Source organism: Myotis myotis, unplaced genomic scaffold, assembly GCF_014108235.1.
Source record: "Myotis myotis isolate mMyoMyo1 unplaced genomic scaffold, mMyoMyo1.p scaffold_m19_p_17, whole genome shotgun sequence".
NCBI lineage: Eukaryota > Metazoa > Chordata > Mammalia > Chiroptera > Vespertilionidae > Myotis > Myotis myotis.
Window position 1 is genome coordinate 8,261,399 of NW_023416321.1, and position 19,375 is coordinate 8,280,773.

The 19,375-nt window shown below is 51.5% G+C and overlaps 1 protein-coding gene across 3 annotated transcripts; it reads right to left on the minus strand.

Moving 5' to 3' along the window:
- Positions 1 to 1,722: 1,722 nt before the first annotated feature.
- On the minus strand, positions 1,723 to 13,621 carry GSDMA (gasdermin A). Of its 3 annotated transcripts, XM_036341828.1 has the most exons (13): positions 13,465 to 13,524; positions 12,403 to 12,480; positions 11,878 to 12,096; positions 11,512 to 11,692; positions 8,409 to 8,574; positions 7,512 to 7,608; positions 6,951 to 6,998; positions 6,243 to 6,269; positions 5,659 to 5,679; positions 4,824 to 4,978; positions 4,242 to 4,356; positions 3,461 to 3,534; positions 1,723 to 2,809 (listed from the first exon to the last, which is right to left on the minus strand). In XM_036341828.1, exons 3-13 carry the CDS (start codon positions 12,089 to 12,091, stop codon positions 2,567 to 2,569), a joined length of 1,341 nt encoding a protein of 446 aa, XP_036197721.1. In that variant the 5' UTR covers positions 12,092 to 12,096; positions 12,403 to 12,480; positions 13,465 to 13,524; the 3' UTR covers positions 1,723 to 2,566. The 3 variants fall into 3 exon arrangements, with proteins under 3 accessions (XP_036197721.1, XP_036197722.1, XP_036197720.1); XM_036341827.1 differs by lacking the exon at positions 12,403 to 12,480 and having other exon boundaries at positions 1,725 to 2,809; positions 13,465 to 13,621; XM_036341829.1 differs by lacking the exons at positions 5,659 to 5,679; positions 12,403 to 12,480 and having other exon boundaries at positions 13,465 to 13,621.
- Between the last annotated feature and the right edge of the window lie 5,754 nt (positions 13,622 to 19,375).

The following is a 19,375-nucleotide window of genomic DNA, read 5'->3' on the forward strand; positions in this document are numbered from 1 at the left end:
AAACCAGCTCTCCGACATCCCCCGAGGGGTCCCAGAGTGCGAGAGGGCACTCTACAAAGTTGCTGTCGTACAGAGTGTGGAATGCAAACCCAAGAGTGCAGCAAACCAGATAGGGGCCGACAGTGCCCCAGCAACAACATAGCCCACGGCTGAAGGTGGAATCTCACGGCCTGCGAGGAATCGGGTTCCCTCCTCTCTGGTTTCGGGGTGCGTCACCTAAGAACCTCCGCTGCCAAGTCACTGCAGCTCGGCAGCTCCTGCGTTGAGCATCTGCCCCCTGGTGGTCAGTGTGTGTCATAGTGACCAGTTGGACGGTGGGAGGGACACTTAGCATGTTAGCCTTTTATATATATAGAAGATTGGTTGATTCTTGTATGTGCCCTGACCAAGGATCAAACCTGCAACCTTGGTGTATCCAGACAATGCTCTAACCAACTGAGCTACCTGACCAGGGCTTTACCACACCCTTTTCATACTTTTGTACCAAGTAGCTCATGCACTAAACAGCCACTTGCTAAATGGAAAAATGTGTGCTCCAGTTTTAGGGAACATGCCTTGACCAAGTCTTCCCTAACTATCCCCCTTCCCCGTAGGGCTCGGGAATGGATAACAGGACTTTTGAGTCATCACTGGAATAAACTCATTAAAGCCTCTTCATAACGCCGTATCTGTAACTGAAGGTGGGCGAGAATGGCAAAGGAAGAAAACAGGTGAGCTTTGTTGTTCATCTTTACGAAGTTACCCTTCTGGATAGTTAGGGTGTTAGCTCACCTCTTTATTATGTTTACATCATAAGATTAGAACAATCAAGTCAGCAGATAACTACTCAGTACGTTCTTGAGCAATAGAGTGAGGCCTTAGAAGATGCCCCAGAATCGGGGCGGATGGCTTAACACAAAGTCTTTGGCAGTTGATCATGAATTCTTGGTGAGTGAGGGAACTAATCAAGTCAAGGGGTGCCTAGGAAGGGGAAGAGTTTGACTCCTGGGGCCAAAAACCTTGGAGAGATTATTCCACCCATAAACCATTTAAAAAGGGATTGGTGAAAGATATTAAAACCAAGTTTCAGGCAGAGGAGGAAGGTATAAATCTGGCAGTTTTATGAGATTGTAATATCCATGTTAGCAAATCCATATGCAAGTCCACCTGTATCACCTTCTCCCACAATCACCCTGAACTGAGAGCAGAAGAGGAAAAGGTGAAATCAGAAAATAATAGCACAATTTCTTTTTAAAAAGTTTTTGGTCAGCCGAACCGGTTTGGCTCAGTGGATAGAGCTTTGGCCTGCGGACTCAAGGGTCCCAGGTTCGATTCCGGTCAAGGGCATGTACCTTGGTTGCGGGCACATCCCCAGTAGGGGGTGTGCAGGAGGCAGCTGATCGATCTCTCTCATCGATGTTTCTAACTCTCTGTCCCTTTCCCTTCTTCTCTGTAAAAAATCAATAAAATATATTTTAAAAAAAAGTTTTTGGTCAATATATATATTGATTTCAGAGAGGAAGGGAGAGGGAGAGAAAGAGAGAAACATCAATGATGAGAGGGAATCATTAAGCAGCTGCCTCCTATATGCTCCCCACTGGAGATCAAGCCCGCAACCTGGGCATGTGGCTTGACCAGGAATCAAACCTCAACCTTCTGGTTCAAAGGTCAATGCTCAACCACTGAGCCACACTGGCCAGGCAGGTATCTTTTTTTTAAACACCTATTTGCATTTTAAAGTTATTTATTTATTTATTTTTAGAGAGAGGGAGAGAGAGAGAAACATCCATTTGTTGTTCATTCATTCATTGATTCTTGTATGTGCCCTGCCTAGGGATTGAACCCACAACCTTGCCATATTGGGACGTGCTCTAACGAACTGAGCTACCTGGCCAGGGTCTATCTATATTTTTATCCAATAAACTTGAAAGTTGTCTTAGTCTTGTTTTGGGTTTGTACAATGTATCTCTAGGTTTTTGCCTTTCCCAGTCCCTTAACCGAAGTCCAGAGGGCTCCAAAGGCTCCTCTATGAAGACACGCTGCTTTGATGATATTCTCACTTTAGAATCTAGATTCCACATTCTGTACCCTCATAGTTCTTCCCTGAGTACTTCCCAGCTGGCCTGAGGACAGTGTAATCGTATTCATGTACATATGATCTATATGTAGTGTGATAATGCCTATTTTCTGACCCAAGTTAAGAATTTCCTTATGATAGATTCTTTAAAGAAAACACCAAAGACATTTCATTCAAAGTAAAATATTTTCCATTAATTCCAGTGAAGCTTGATTTTTAAAAGCACAAGATTGAGGGATTGGGATAGGAAATTAATTAATTTTGGTTTTGCTGAAATGATTCATAATTTTTAAAATTTGAGTGTTTCTACTCTCAGAGGACTTAAGCATCAGCGGATGGGCTCAGCGGGTAGCAGTGCTACAGGGGCAGGAGGAGACAGAGTTGGTCAAGTGGAAATTGGTTATCGTGGGGGATCAGCTAGGGTTTATGAAATGCCCTTAGATGTTAAGGACATAGCATAGTGAGGCGGGGGAGGCATTAGGGAAGCAGGAAGCAGATGGAAAAGGCAAGTTAGGAGGCCTTGGTCAGCAGCTGCAGGAAGGAGAGGCCAGCGTAAAGGGCACAGAGGTGGGGGAGGGTGTCTGGGTCCCATGTGTACTGGGGGCCTGATCTCTGCACTTCCAGGCCGCTCAGCCCCACGAGGGCCTCTGTGAGGATCAGTTCTTCTTCCCCAAGGGAGGAGAGCAGGTTCGATGGCAGGGGAAAAACACCCTCTTTGTCCTGCAGGAAATTCTGTTCCATTGTGCTCTCCACCTGGAAGGAACCAAAACAGCATGAAAAGAAAGAACTGGAAACCTCCTTTCCTTTCTCCTAACTCATAAAAACCACAAAGATGCCTACCTTTCTCTTATTATAACTCTTTTCATTACATTACATTACAACTCCACCTGGGCCTTTTTTAAAACATTGATTTTAGAGAGAGGCAGGGAGAGAGAGACACGTCAATTGAAGTGCCCTGACCTCAATGTTCCCTGATCAGGGATCGAACCCACCACCTTTTGGTGTATGGGACGATGCTCCAACCAATTGAGCCTCACTGGCCAGGGCCCATCTGGAGCTTTTAACAACCCTGTACAGAGGGCAGCTCATTTATTTTTAGCCCCATTTTACTCAGAGACATTAAAAGATGTGTTCACATCACTTGGCTAGGACTAAGCAAAAACAGAGTGTTCTGTCTCTCCTCCCACGATCAGGCTGAAAAACCCAGATAATTGCCCAGACATCTACTCTTCCATCTCTAGTTGTGAAATAGCAAAAAGGAAGAAACGGAGAGAAATGAGAAGGGGCATGAGGTGCTGGGAGAAGACTCCAGGATGGTTCTGTCATGAGGCTGCATTTGTGTCTTTCCCCTGGTTCTGGCTGACTCCCTCCCGACTCTCCCCGGTGTCTGCTGCTGCTTCTCACAAGTTTTAGTTGCACAGGCAGGATCTTCTTCTCCATGGATTTCGCCAGCAGCTTCTGTTGGGCTTCACTTAACTCTGCAGAAAAGGGCAGAGGAAGAGATGTGTGTTGGTGGTGCAGAGGGAGTACAGCTCCACGTGGGTACCCTGCCAGACTTTCCGCATCCATTCATTCATCCAGCCACCCACAATTGACGTCTGCTCTGGGCCAGGCACCTTTGCTGAGTATGTTCGGTAAAAACGTACTCCCTTCACTCAAGGAACTTGCAGTCTAGTGGAGAAAAACCAAGGGACGCACAAATACAGCACACAGTGTGAGGGGAGCCATAGCTGAGGGGTCTGCTTTGGTCTTGGCATTTGATGGCAGACTTCTTAAGAGAACAAACATCTTAGCTTATACCTGAAGGACCAGAGAATTCTTTTAAGTGGGGGAATGTTTCCTGCAGAGCGAAGATGAGAATTCAGGGGGCAAGATCAGAGGATGTTACCCCCTGAAATGAAAGCTAACAAATATCGATAACATGTGATGGGATTAGCTATGTATGTTATGCCAACCCCTGTTAGCAAGACCAGGCCATCTTCTCAGACTATCCAAGGTGACCAAGTGAATCCTTAGGCATGAGACCAATTTTTAAAAATGTAGATATAAGCTACTTCGTTGTGCTATAATTTGCCTGGCATTCATTCATTTACTTATTCATTCATTCAAACATTTGGGAATTCACTCAGTGATTCATTCCTATCACCAAAAGGGTGTATAAATGAAGGCCTTATTCCTTCCTTACCTGTTAGGGCTCCAAGGAAGTAGAGGATGGCGCCCATAACCTCCTTGGATATGAGGACATCTTTTGGGAGTGCCTCCAGCGTCACTTCATGTCCTTTGTCTAGAGCCCCTTCAAGCTGTGAGGAAAAGTGGGTGAGCAAGATAACACGAGGAAGGGGCCCAGCACGGTGTCTGGCACATAATCCCTGGACATGTGTCAACTTTGTCCGATTTCCAGATTTCTTTTTCAAGGTATCAAGTCCTGAAAATATCGGACTGACTTGGGTTCCTAGGTTCCTGAGCCTTACATCCTGGAAAGGAAAGTTCCGGCCCCTTCCAAGAGAGGGCCTGCTGGCCTGCTGCCTCCCCTGCCCATCAGGAAGGAGCATGTGCCTTGGAGGAAACAGCACTGTTTGTCCTTCTCCAGAGGCACCAGGGCAGCCGGGGGCACCTGGCCAGCTTGGGGAAGGCATCCGCTGTCACATCCCCTGGCCCCTGATCACCTTCTGCCAGTGTCAGGCCCCCTCCCCCCAGCTGCACCTGCACCAAAAACCTCCCTTCTCCCAGCCCCCCTCCCCCACACACACTTCCACTGGGACCTCACCGTGAGCTCCAGGTCTTGGAGCTCCTTTTTCTTTCCTAGCAGTTTGCTGAGGGCCGCGAGCAAGGAGCTTTGTCCCACGTGACTCAGCTTCTCCACTTCGTGGGTCTCTCGTTGAATCTCTTCTTTTAGTGTCTTGAAGTCTTCATGCAGCTCCCCTGTGGGGACAGTAAACGTGGCAAACAGGCGGCTCTCCACCTGGCACCCTCCCCACTCAGTCGGCGTCCTCCCTGCAGGCTCCTTCACACCCTTCGCAGGCCCCCGTGCTCTGCTCCCAGCCTTAGCCTGGCCTCTTGTTTTTCTTGACCAAGGAATGCAATTATGAAGTTATCCATTAGCCCTGACGTGAGATGCGTATGTGTGTATGGGGGGGGGGGGGGCGTTAGGGGCGAGGAGGGGCCCAGGACCCACAGTACCATCTAAGCCATAGTCATTCCCCCTGAGCTCCCAGGCCCCACCAGGGAGCTGCAGACAAGTGCCTTCCCTTTCTCTAAGACCGGCTAAAAGCTGAGAAGGAAGGTCTGTTTCCCCTTCTCCCGAGTTAGTTGGCCAAGAAGAATAATTGGTGACTGAGTGAAGGCCAAGATGGGACTGACCCTGAGATCCGTGGGTGGGTCTATAGACAGGGATGTGAGTGGATCAGGGTTGGCTTGAACCTTGGCCTGACCCTGTAGGGACCTGGCCTCCTAGGGGTATGTCCAGCCTGCTTTGGAGAGATTGGCTTCCTGGCAGTGGCGCCAATCCCCACGACCTGGGACCCAGCACTTGTCTCCCCCTCCCTCCACCCCAGTGCTTCTCCCACACCAAAGTCTTGGGAGAAACTCAGAAAATTCCTTACCAACATCGGATGCCTGGATGACTGAAGGAGAAACAAAAAAAGCAATGATAAGAATGTAATCCTCCCAAACATAGCCATACCCAGGCGATGAAACATTGATGGGGGGTTAGGGTACCCAGCCAGGCGATGAGGTTTAATAGGGGGTTAGGATAACCAGCCAGGTTAAGGATACTCTTGCCCCATTCATGGGAGGCAGGACCGGGTGAGGAGAAAAGCTAATGCAATGGGAAAATGGCACCTGGATTGAGCTGTCAACACCGACTCAGCCGCTTCCGCCCCAGGTGCTGGGCGGTGGGTGGAGTTGCAGAGGTGTGTGTGTGACAGGTTAGAGCTACTAAGGCCCTCGAGGACAGCGGTCCCGTCCAAGGCATCAGACCACCTGGGCATCTCACGCACAGACTTCCCCTGTCCACTGCTTGTCCCTAAGCTATTGGAATTTCTGCCATGTTTCAGGGACAGTTGTTTGGTGAGATCTGCCCTGCCATGCTCCCTGTCGGTCCCATGGAGAAGGAAATAAAACAACAACTGGAGTTTTAAAATTCTGAGTCGAAAAAAATGACAGTGAAATGGCAGGAAACACTTACGGATGAGCTTCTCTTCTTCTGGCTTTCCTGAAGACAGAAACAATGCACGTGTGTCAGCATAAAGCCTACTCATGCCTTTTAACCTAGAGCAGTTGTCAAGGCAGCTTCATCAGTGATCATTGTAAAAACACACAGAGCCATGCCAGCTGGCCAGCGTGGCTCAATGGTTGAGTGTCGACCTATGAACCAGGAGGTCACAGTTCAGTTCCCGGTCAGGGCATAGCCTGGGTTGTGGGCTACATCCCCAGTTGGGGGCATGCAGGAGGCAGTCCATCAATGGTTCTCATTATTGATGTTTCTATATCCCTCTCTCTCCCCCTCTCCCTTCCTCTCTGAAATCAATAAAAATATATTTTAAAAAATCACACACACACACACACACACACACACACACACACACACCCCCCCCACACGGAGGCTGTGTTAGCTCAGTCTGCCCACACTCTGAGAACACACACTGTCTTCGTCTTATTTCTGCTTCCAAGTGTGCCTTTCAGCCTCTGTTTCTCTGTCCCTCTTGGGTGGTACTCATAGGCCTTTGTCTGTCTTTCCTAGAGTTCAGAATAGATATTTTTAGGGGAAACAAACCCAGGGGCTCCTTGGCAGGGGGTTTTGGTGTGTGTGTGTGCTATTCAAGGGCACAGTCTTTAGCAGGTCATGTCAGGGGCCGGGCAGAAGAGTCGGGAGCCAGAAAGCAATCTCACTTACCTCCAGGAGGGAAGGTCTGCATGTTATCATTGCAGATATGTGGGATCTCTGTAAGGAGCAAGAGAGGAGAGCAGGGACCTTAGACAGCTGCCCTGTGCCCCCTTCTTTCTCTAGTCTCACAGTCTATGAGCTCTATGGAGGGCTGGGAGCCTGCCCTCAAATGTCTCGCTGCATCTTCTGCTCCTCCCCCTCTTGCTAGAAGGAATCCTTTCCCCTCTGTAAGTCCTTTCCTGTGATAACAGTATTCTCTCTCTTGCATTCGAGTACTGGTATCTGGGTCTGTTTCCTCCACTGGCCACAGGCTCCTTGAGGCTGATTGCTCTCTGCGCCCTCTCCCCCGAAGCTGACGCAGTGCCTAGCACACAGGAGACGCTCAGAACCAGGAGTCCCTTCACTCTCTCTCCAGGGCAGCCCCTGCTGTTCCGTTCCTTGAAGTTGGACCACCACACAACCTTCTCGTTCACTAATTCCCTGACATTGCCACAAGAGGGGGCCAGGACGTCTTAGTATCGGTGCAGGTCATTCTTGTCTTGAGGGGAGAACACGCTGGTGTCTACTCACCCCACTCATTCTCCCCTTTGACCATCAGCTGTCTCACTCGAAAGGCCAGGATGCAGCCCTTGGGGATGGTTACCGCCTCCTTGTGGTTGATGGATCCCTAGGATTGGACAGTGAGGATTTGTGAATCTGCAGAGATCCTGAGTATGAGACATTGGAAGTGGGGGGTGAGGGTGCAAGTGAAGGGCCAGTTTGAGGGCCTCTGGGAGACAAGAAGTTGGGAACCTTTCACTGGTGTCCCTGATTGCCTTTCTACCTGGTCCAGACTCCATGGAGTGGGTTTCATAGCTCCTCTGCTCATTTCCACAGGTCACCCCACTAATGATCTGCGTCTCCCTTCCTGGCTCAGACACAGGAAGGAACTGGGCAGACCCGCTCCATCACCTGCCTGTGCATCCCTGTCCCACCTTAGGACCTCCATCCAGGCCTTGGTTCCTTCTTCCTCTTTCCTCTGTCCCTTGCTCACCTCCTTCAAGAAACCTTCCATGACTAACTCCTACTCCCAGTTCCAACTCATCCCTTGAATATTTATACAAAATAGACAGAGGTATCCAGAACATTACTTCTTTACATGGAATTTTCCAACCTATGTGTCTCCTCCATGAGACTGAGAACAAGGATGTCTCTGTGTAGATGGCGAGCACCATGAGGATATTCCATGACCGTGAGTTTCCCCTTCTCTGATAGATCCCTGTGGCATGTGGCACAGGGACCCGCCTCCCTGGGCGCTACTGACCAGAGGCAGGGTTCGCCTCGGGCCAGCAGGGGACTGGATCTTGAAGAACAGGGAGAAAGAATGGGTCCTTGATAGTGTCCTGGTTGGGCACTGATGGGGCAAAGTCAATGCAGCCTCTGTGGGGCTATGTGAGAGGGGGGGGGAAGGGAGAGAGAGAACCAAACCTGTAGCCCCAATGGGGCGAAGAATGGGAGGGAGAAGACGCCCTCCGCCTTGCCGGCTCTCTCTAGAGTGACCTCCTGCACAGTCTCCACCACCTCCATCACCACATACAGGTTCTCGCCTCGATCTCGCATCTCTTTCAGGAACGGGTGCTCTGCTTCCAGCTTCCTGTGGCAGGAGAAACATAAGGGAATCGTCCGGAGCTTCTCCCCGCCTGGGCCCTGGCCTTCCCTTTTCTTCTGTCGTTCCCAGGTGCTAGGCATAGCGGTGTCATGTCAGGGAGAGAGCGAGGACTTGGAGGAAAGCCCGAGGTGGAAACCCAGATCCCCGCTTATAGCAGGGCAGCTCCTCTGAGTCTCAGGGGCCTCATCTATAAAGGGAGGACAATGACACCTCCCTCCAGGTGCCGAGAGAGAGACTGGCAGTCATCTGGCCCAGGACAGGGCCTCATGGTTGCTTCTTTCTCCTTTATTCCTTGGCCCTGGGGTGGACTCCCTTCCCTTTCCTCCCTGTTCTTAGCTCTGTCCATCTCCTCTAGGGCCCTTTCTCTCCATCTCTTATCCCCTCTCCTGCATTAACACCAGTTTCCCTCTCTACTTGCTTACATATATAAGCATGTCCTTTGATCTTGCTACTCCCTCCCACTGCCATTGTTTCTTTCCTTCACTTCATTGGCAATATGCCTATACCCACTGTCTTTACTTCCTCCCCGCCTTCGCCAAAATTCTTTATGCTTTGGCTTCTGTTTCTACTCCTCAACTGAAGTCACGACTTCCCACTTACCAAACTCGAAGACCTTACCTAACTTGGAGCAACATTGGGCCCTGCTGTCCAACCCACCCCCCCGCCACCTCCCACCCCGAGAGATGCTGTCTTCTGGCTTCTGATCACCTGGTGCCCCCCCAGTTCTGCTCCTGTCTTTCAGGATTCTAAATCCTATCCATTCTGTCTGCATCACATTTGCCCTAAAATTTTATGTTGCCTAAGATTCTGTTCTCAGTTCTCTGCTCTCTGAACTCCCACCCCATTCCTATAGTTGTAACCTTTATGTGACTGATCACCGCATATGTATTTATCTCTTGACTTCTCTCCTGAACTCCAGACCCTCATTTTTAAATACCATTAACATTTATAAAAATTGAGGTCTTGTTGACATATAACACTTTACTTACTAGTTTTAGCTGCATAACATAATGATTTTATATATGTATATATTGAGAAGTGATTACCCCGACGAGTTTAGTTAACATCCATCACCACACGTAATTACAAATATTTTTTTTCTTGTGATGAGAACTCTTTTACGATCTACTCTCTGTAGCAACTTTCGAATATAGAATACAGTGTGGTTAACTATAGTCACTCCAAGTACCTATTGACCACTCTCACCTGTTGTCTCAGGGGGGACACGAACTCAAAACACCCACAATCTTTCTCTCCAAATACACTTCTAAGCTTGGTCTTCCTGTCTTTATTAATGTCATTACTTGGGTCAAATATCAAGGTCATCTTGGGGTTTTTATTCTTATATATTTATTTATTTCAATAAAAATTATGTATATATTTAAGGTGTACAACACGTTTTGTTATACATAGAGAAATGGTTATTATAGTCTAGTTAACATATCCATCTCACGGTTACCATTTGTGTGTGTGTGTGGTGAGAGCACCTGCAATCTGCTTTTACAAATTTCCAGGAAACAGTACAGAATTATTAACTGTAGTCCTCACACTGTACATTAGATCTAGATTAGCGTTGCCTTTGACAAAGCCCACTCCCTTACCCTGGAGTCAGTCGGCAGGTCCAGTCCATTCTGCTGCCCCAGGGGCCTGGCAGCCATTCCTCCCTCTTCGTTCTGACTGCGTTTCCCAGCTCAGGCCCTCACTTTACCTCTCTGATGGACAGTGGAACAGCGCCTTGCCTGGTCTGCCTGCTTCAACGGCTTCAGACCCCTGCCTCTTGTGCACTAACACTCTTCCTCGATCTGGTTGGACTGAGCATGACATACATCAGAGCATCGCCAGGGTCCCTCTGGTGCCTATGGGATAGTTTCATCTCCTTGAGCAGACACCTGGTTCCTGCATGTTCTGGGCCCACCCTAACCTCCCTTTGCTCCTCTCTTACCTCTTCATGGTCCCTATAAGTTTTGCGATTTCTCACCCACGTGCCTTAGTAATGCCCTTCTCTCGGCCCTGGATATCCAATTTCTACTCATCTTTCAAGGCCTAGATCATGGGCTGCGTCCCCTGTGAACTCTGTCCTCGTTTCCCCCGCTAGAAGTCCCCCTGACCTGCCACAAAACTCAGACAAACCCCTCTATGGCACGCACCACTTCTTGCCTTGAAATCTAGTTACTGTTACACACTCTTCTCACACTCCTCGATCTCAAGGTTCTTGGACCAAGATGTTCTAGTGCACCCCAGCACCTAGTAGGGTGCTTTGCGCTTAGTGAAGCTTTATACATTTTACCGGATGATTTCTCAAGCACCCCAGTCCTTCCTTCCTGCCTCCCGAGCCTTCACCTGCTTCTTTCAACCACTACTTAACTACTTAAAAGTCAGTTCCCCTGTCAAACCAAACATCTGAGGTGCCCAGCATCAGCATGGCATCTGCCACACCCCTTGTGCTGCTGAGGTAGCAATCCCAAGGGCTGCCCTGAGTGTGTGGGGGCCAGGCTTGAGGTAATTTATGAGAGCAGACTGCTGGCTCAAGCTGCAGTGCGGAGCAGTTAAGGCCCTTTTAAAGTGTATTTCATAGAGTCTTAGGGTAGGAAGGAACCCTTGAGATTTCCATCCAACCCCATCATTTTTCAGGAAACAAAACCGAGGTCCCAAGAGCAGAAATGACTTTTCCAAGGTCATGGAGCAAGTTCATGTGAATACACTCATCCTCATATGTGTGTGATGGGGGTGAGGGTGGGGGGAGGTGGTACCAGAGGCAGTGGAAGGACAGGGGAGTGGTTAGAAAGTGGCCTGGAGGCACCCATCGGCCAGAGCATCATCTTTAAGAGTTCCCCTGTGGTGATCTTTAACTCTGGGAGCAAGGCACCCTTTCCATGCAACACCCTACCCCACCCTGATAGCTCCCTCCCTGCCAACTCTCACCTCTCCTGGTGCAAGGTCTCCAGGGCCTTGGGAGCCACACTGAGTGTCTGGACCTCCAAGGTGCTGCTCCGAGACAGCCCCGCAGTCCCCGTCACCTTGACTGTCCTTGGCACATCCACCTGTCCCTCCACTCGGGCATCCAGCATATTCTTAAAGGCAAAGTTCCCAGAGTCTGTTGGATCTGCAGGAAGGAAAAGATGAAAGGGGCTGGGCCGAGAGGCATCAACCCGCCGTCCCCCACCTCCCGTGAGCACTTCGGGCTAGGTGACACCTAACCACATCTGGGTAGGGGGAGCTTCGGGTCCTCCTCGTGGGCTCATGCCTGGGCCCCCTCCCTCCGTCCCCAGCCCCACGCCCGAGGCTTACTTGAGGGGCAGCTGCCAGGTTCCAGCACATCCAGGAGGGTGTAGTCGGTGCGCAGGTACCGGGCGCCCCAGAAGAGCGTGCTCTTCCGTTTCCTCAGCACCAAGCAGAAGGGGTGGAAGCGCTTGAAGTCTATGAGGCTGTCCAGGGGTGTCAGATCCCCTCGAGGGTTTAGCTGTCTGGTCAGGGCCCGGGTGACATTTTCAAACATGGTCATTGTCTCTGGGGAGTGGGAGGGGGGGAGTCAGAGAGTGACAAGTTGGGAGACCAGGCCATGGGAAGGCCCCTGCAGAGAGATGCCTGGATTCTTGGAATGTCAAAGGATTCTTCATTTTATGACGAGGAAGCGAGGCCTCGAGAGCTGAGGCAGCTTGCCCAGAGCCACTGTCTGGCTAGAGAAGCCAGCCCTGCCCTTTCTCTGTCCAGGACTCGTCTCAACCCACACACATTTTATTCACGAACTTGGAGCCTGGCTGGAGCGTTTCATCAGTGATGGCAGTCAAACTCTTCTCACAAAGCTATGCCTACCTCGTCCTCCCAGAGAAGAGCGACAGCCAGGACCAGGGATGCCAGGGGATGGAGGCAGCCACCACTGGCGCTGAGAGCCTGGGGAGGCAGGTGTCCTGTTTTGGGGGTTGGAGCCACTTCCCTGTACCCTTACCTCCCTGTGCCCTCCTCCTGGCTCCTGGGGCCTGCCCAGCAGATCCAGGCATTTCACTGCTCTTTGCCTTTGTTCTCCGTCTGCTTACAATACCTCCCTTTCCAATCTAGAGCCACTAGCCATCCTTTAAGAGTCACCTCCTCTGTGATCTCTTCCCTCATCCTTTCAGACAGCTAGTGACTCCACCCCATGTCCCCAAAGCAGGTGTCCTTCTGAAACACCTGCAACCTCATGTTGTTATGATCTGTTCACCTGACTCTCTGACCTACTCTACTGTGACCTCCCAGAGGGAAGGAAATGGCTGTTAGTCATCTCAGCAGCATCAGCACCAGGCACAGTGCCTGGCACAGACGTGGAGCTTGGCGTATGTGTGCAGAAAGAGGGGATGAACAAATGGATGAATGTGGCCCTGGGAGACACAAGCTGAGGTGAGAGGGCCCTAAAGAATGCGGGGCCTGCAAGAGCCTGAGGTTCATACTCTTAGGTGTCTGTCTTTGAGGTTCAAGTCCAGGTGCACTGGCTGGGCAGCCAGCTGGCAGAGCCAAATTATCCCCGTGGGTGGAAGAGGCTCTACCAGCTGGCCAGGAATTGCTTCACCTCCCCTGTAGGCACTTCGGAGAATCATGGAAGCAGGAGGCAGTGCACAGATGTATGGGCTGTTCTGCCAGCCACATGAGCTCCCCTCCTTCCTAGGAGGGCCAGGATGGGGCAGGCAAACTCCCGGGCCAGCCAGACTTCCCCGGGAGGGGCTCGGATGGCTTCAGTCTCCTCACCAGAGAGGTGCTCACAGGCTCCCTTCGCTCCCCAAGGCCAATCAGGATACCAACCCTACTGGGCTCTCGGGGACTCCTCGGCCCTTCTTGACCCACCCCTGTTCTTGTCCAGCCCTCGAACAGCCCCTGCCTTCTCCACTGTCATCCAGCTCTTACCAGCGAGTGGTGCTAGGTCCTGTCGGGCAGCTGGGTCCGGGGTGAGGGCCCGGGGCTCACTTGGTCTGTGGGTCAAGAGAGTGACTGTCCCTCACCAGGACAGGCTGCTGCTTTATGTGTCTGTGGAGGGAAGGATGTAGGCCTGCCCCAGTGACCCCACCCCTCTCCTGCTCCACTTCCGGGAGAACAGCATCAACCTGTTCCACATGTGTCCTGCCCCAGGCAGGTGCCAGCGTGGGTGGGGGGAGCCAAGGCCAAGAGAGAGGTGGCAACTGAAGGTCAGCTTAATGGGCTGAGAGGAGAGGAAAGATGGCACCTTTGGGAGAAAAGCAGTGGAAGTTGGTGTGTGTGTGTGTGTGTGTCTGAGAGAGAGAGAGAGAGAGAGAGAGAGAGAGAGAGAGAGAGAGAGAGATGAAGGAGGGCATCTCTGTTCTGTCATCATCACAGTCATCAGGAAGCATCTAGGATTTATGATGAGACCTTGGGGGTCCGATAAGTGGATAAGAAATCTGTGTTTACAGATTCCAGCGTAAGCGGAGCAGCTGTAAAGCAGCCCTCCATCTTCCTGCTAGTCAGCCTGCCTATGGCTACCTAACTCCGTTTGTTTTAGGTACGTACGCGTATCTACGGCGCTGCTAGAAGCATATGTCTGTGTAGGCAGAGTTGGTTTTCTGTTTTTCTGTGTTGAGCATCTCTGCTCCTCATGCAACGCTGTATATACACATACGCACACACTTACAGGCAGAGGCATATGGAGTGACCGGAAAACCCAAAATGTGGTGTCTGCTGTGAGAATTTAGATGCCTCACCATCGGTCACTCAAGTCTTGCTCTTACCTTGAATCCCTGCCAGGAAGGAATTTTAAAGGGGAACTTACACACCTGGGGAGGTCTCTAGATGACGCCTACAGGCCAGGCTCCTGGAGCACTGGGCTATGTGTCCATGTCTGTGAGCGGGTAACCTGACTACAACTGAGCATTTGTGCTCTCAGCTGGAGGCTCTCAGCATCACTCACCAAAAATGAAATGCAACCTTGAAAGCCATGAGGAGTAAGTTAGGTCTTTCCTGGAGGTTTTCTTGAGGGGATGGTGGTGAATGGGGAGATTAGACCACATCACGCTCCATAAAACTCCCTAAAAACTTACTTATCCACCTCTGTCCCAAAGTCTCCTTCAATACGGCAGCTCCTCCCAAATCTCTTTTCTCTGTATCTTACACCAAACAAGCACGTGCCCCTGCTGGGTCTCTGGCCCCTGACCCCTGTCATTTTGCTCCCCTTCCTCTCTAGGCCCTTCTCCAATACTTCCTCCTTCCGTAGCCCTAACCATGACCTTAACCTCACATCCCTCCCCCGGAGTTGGGACCTGTAGGAAGGCTGTCATTCGGTCCCTTTCACACCTGCACGTGTATGTAGAAATGTGTTGTGTGTATAATATCCTGCCCATCTCTGTGTTTTCCTGGATTTTCACTTCTTCCTCTCTGTATCTCTCTTTTTAAAAAATTATGTTTTTATTTTAGAGAAAGAGAGGAATAAAGAGAAAAACATCGATGGGCTGCCTCCGGCAGTGCCCCTGTTGGGGATCGAGCCCTCAATCCAGGCAAGTGCCCTGGCTGGGAATTGAACCGGTGACCTCTCAGTGCATGGAATGGCGCTCAAGCAACTGAGCCACACCGGCCAGGGCTATATCTCCTGATCAGCGCATTGATGTATATAGTCCTGGGCTGTGCAGTCTCCCATCCCTTAGCTCCAGTGTAGGCAGCCCACTCTCAACCCTCTCACCAGCCCACCATTGCCTCAGTCAGACTTTTGGGAGTTTTTCCCCCCAGTGTCCACTCTCCTCCCGCTGGCCGCAGGCCAAGATTTCCAGTCCAGCTCATCTTCCAAAGGGCTAGAGAACAGTGGTTTCAAGAAGCCACACATGTATCTGCTCTCTCTGAGACAGAGCCCAGAAGTCCATCTACCCAGCTCACTCTCCTCTGCCCCAGAAGTTTTGCTTCTTTTCTTTCTCTTGCCCTCATTCATGCTGAACTCTACCAGGCTTGTCCTCATTCTCTGTCCTGTCCCCACCCCACCTCTGACACATTGAACCATTCCTCAAATTGCCTAATGGTGTTCCAAGCAGGAGGCTTGAAGGGTTCAAGGCAGAGAGAAAATATATGGGCTTGTGGGGTCAGCCAGGTTAAAGGTCTTGTGCTTTTGGAATAAAAGTATCCATGTCAGGCTTGCCTCTGTGCTGCTTCTCCCACCCATCCAGGTTGCTCTGTCTTTTTATAACACTCCCCCCGCCCCCCTCCCCATAGTCTTAGGGAAAGTCCACAGAATCCCTTTAGGGTTTCTGTTCCTAAGATGCTGGTTTATGTTCCAGGGAATCTGGGGACATATTTTAAAAATATATGTTTTATTGATTTTAGAGAGAGAGGAAAAGAGAGGGAGAGAGAGGAAGGGAGAGAAAGAGAGAGAAGGAGAGAAACATTGATCTGCTGTCTCCTGCACATCCCCCACTGGGAGTCAAGCCCTCAACCCAGGCATGTGCCTTGACGGAAAATTGAACTAGTGACCTTTTGGTGCATGGGACGTCACTCTAGCAACTGAGCCACACCGCCAGGGCTGGGACATATTTTAAATTGTTCTGGAAGATGTTTAAGTTTGACTAATACGTAAGAACTCTTTAAGTCCATTAAAAGTGACTTACTGAGGTGGTGGTGCATGGTGCCGATCAGGTGGCAGGCTTGCTCTCTCTCTCCCTCTGGTGGTCAATCAAGGGAGGTAATGGTCGATAATCACCCCTGAAGTGCACTCACAGCTTTTGGTTTGTGTGTGGTTGCTAGGCGATGGGGATCCAGTCAGGGAATTGACTTAGGGGGGGACGCCCCAGCCAGCCGATCTCTGGGAACCTGACTGTCTCCCAGAGTGACCCACAGAGTGCTCTGCAGACGCCGCAGACAGACGTCGATGTTGGGACAGGACATTACTTCCTTACCCTTTTTCCTTTTTATTACTGTTCATTTTCTGCTCAGCAAGGGGCCAAAGAGGAAAGAGAGGGGGGTAGTCTACTGGAGTTCAGGAGGTGGAAGGAACTAATCCTGGCAAGAACAGGAAGAAGCTGGCAGTGATGGGGAGAAGGTTCAGGAACGTGCCTGTAAGATATGGAGCCCACTTGCAGGATGTGGGATGGCTGGAGTATTTGGGGGGAGTTACCCCTCATACAGACATACTTCTGTATCTTCTCTGAGTTTAAGAAGATGAAATAGCGAGAAAGGAAGACAGGCTGGAATGGAGGGGTGACTGGTGGAGAGGCAGGAAGAATACTCCCCAAGGTCGTTGAATTTTACATTTCCCATGGGAGGCTGGAAGTTTTGGGGTGCAGACTGCATATTGTGAGCTCTCCTTCCATGAATGAACTTCTTTTCTGAGCAGAGTAAAACGCCCAGACTCCTTTCTTATCCCTTAAAAAACGTTGAGATTTCTCCCTAAATTGGAGCCCATGACATCTCCAGACTCCTTGCCGAGCAGACACTGTTCAGTGCCTGTGACACTGACTCAGCTCGAAGTTGTGCTGAAGAACTGAAGTGATAAACATACCTGTTCAGCTCGAAGCATGTCAAACTCAGCATCAACCCCCACGATGTCAGTGCCCAGCCCTCCACTGCGGTCCTCCTGCAGATGCGGCTGGAGCAGGGGCCGGCGCTCCTGTCCACTCCATGGCTTTGCTCCTGGGCTGTGATTGCGAGGCTCTTCTGCTAGGACAAAGCCCCCCCCCCCATCCTTGTTAGAGAGACGGGGTCCCAGATGGAGCTTTTGAAGCTCTGCCTCCAACAGCTCTTGGAGCTGAAATGCCTTCCCATTTCACCATCTCCCCCAGGCCCATGCCAAGCTCCACTCTGCTTCCCCTAGCCCTGGGTGGGGATAGCCAGGTGCTGTTGCCTAGTCCCTGAAGGAAGGAGAGGGTGGCATAGCAGTCCCAGAGTGATCACAAGGCATCAGGCACCCACATAGAGAAGGGGTCCATCCCCGTGTGTGTCAAGGCTGCGGAGTCCCTCCAGGGCCTGGGTCACCTTCAGCTTCTCACCCCAGAAGCCTCTGATCAGCTTGAAGTGAGGACAGAAGCGCACTGCCTCCCCTGGAAGAAATTCTCGTCCAGGGTGGTCTCCATCTGGACAGCAGAGAATAAATGTCACAGGATGCTTAGCATCTGCAGGGGGAGCCGCCAACTTCAGAGGTGTTCTGCAGTAAAATGTAAATTTCAGCCCCTGCCCCCCATCCTTGACCTCTCTGCCCATTAGCTCTAGAGTCGAGCAGAAATGAGCACGGATTAAGAATCTGGAGACCCGAGTCTGGAGAGAGCTCTGCTAGGAGCCTGCAGCGTGGCCCCGGAGAAGTTTCTTCTCTCTCTGGGCCAGCAAGCTCATCTGGAGGAAGCGGAGCTGGGTGAGCTCCCGCACCCCCTCTAGTGGTCAAACTCAGTCTTACCATCGTTGTCATCCTTCGACCCTCAGGCGCCTCACCCGCTCTGTCGGTTGGGAAGGAACCCTTCCTCATGGACATGGCAAGCGACTGCTGTTGCTCCTCGTTCAGCTCTGCGGTGGGTAAAGAGAAGGAGACAGCAGGAGGGGCAAGGGCATACTCTCCCTCTGGTGGGCAGGGGATTGTAATGCAGCTCTGGGAGCTGGAACTAACACGTATGTGTGCATGTGTGTGTGTGTGTGTGGGGGGGAGGGGGCAGCATATTCATTCCTAATACTCCGGGAGAGAATGAGAGAAGGTTCCTTGAAAGATGTCTCCTCTTTCTTTTAGGAAAAATAGATGAGGAGGAGGTGGGCTTGCCCCTCTTGCTTTTTCCTTGGAGGAGGGGACGGCGGGGTTTGGACGCTGATTCACTCTGCCTGTAGCTTGGTATGGGAGCCAGCTTCACGGGCATGCAACCTGTCAAGTTGCACATGGCCCCATGCTTGGTTTAATGTTGAATAATTCTTAGTACTTTTTAAACAAGGAGCCCTGTATTTTCATCTGGCGCTGGGAACCCGTAGATTATGTTGCAGGTCCTGCTTGTTACCATTGGGCCTAACCCATTAGCCCCATCAGGGGCCGACCCCATGCCCACTCCGGACCCCACCACGGAGAGCCCCCGGCAGGTAGCGGACGTATCCAGCCAGCACGAGATTGGGTTTGCTGGAAATCTCCCGCAGCCATTGGAGGACTGAGTCCCCGGCCCCACCCCTCGGACTCCATGTAGGGCCTGACCCACTTGGCAGAGAGATGAGGAGTGATCAGCTAGCTGCTCCTGCAGTTAGAGAAAAGGGGCTCCCTGGGAGAGGGGGAGCAGGTCTCCTGGTTCGGAGTGAGGACTCCCTTAGGAAAGGGGTCCAGTCTCTCCCTTAGCCTAAAGAAGACTCCTTGGAGCGGACTGCCTGCCTTGCGGACTGCCCTGCGGGCTGAGATGTCACTGGACCAGGAGGTCGGCCACGCCCCATCCAGCCACACCTCGCCCCAGCCCCGCCCCCAGCCGTCTTAAGCCCCGCCCCTAGCTCCCTTAGTCCTGCCATCACCACCCGCGCCCCCCATCCCCCCCCCCCCCGCCTCCGGCGGTGGCTGTCCCCCATCACTTTAGCCCCGCCCCTGACCTCCCCAACTTCACCCCATGCAATCCCGGTCTGTCCCGCAGCCGCCTAAGTCCCTCCTCTCGCCTCCACAACCCTAAGGTCAACGGGACAGCCTTCTCCTGACCTCTCATCACTCCGCCAGGGCCCCGCCCCCACTGTGTCCTCCAGCCCCGCAGTGTCCAGTCCTTTTCTTAGAGGCCCGCCGTTCCCAGGTCAGGCCCTTCAGCGCCAGACACCTCTTGTGCTCCCGGGGGGTGGGGGCCGGTTCAGGCCTGGACTGAGCTTTGAGTACAGGACAGTGGTGACCAGG

What these genes read in the sequence shown, in the direction of transcription:
- GSDMA (XM_036341828.1), bottom strand. Translation starts at nt 12,091, where the DNA reads ATGACCATGTTTGAAAATGTCACCCGGGCCCTGACCAGACAGCTAAAC. An exon ending in GAGACCTTGCACCAGGAGAG is followed by an intron (nt 8,575 to 11,511) that starts GTGAGAGTTGGC and finishes CTCCTGCCACAG; the next exon opens with GAAGCTGGAAGCAGAGCACC. An exon ending in CATCCAGGCATCCGATGTTG is followed by an intron (nt 4,979 to 5,658) that starts GTAAGGAATTTT and finishes CTGTCCCCACAG; the next exon opens with GGGAGCTGCATGAAGACTTC.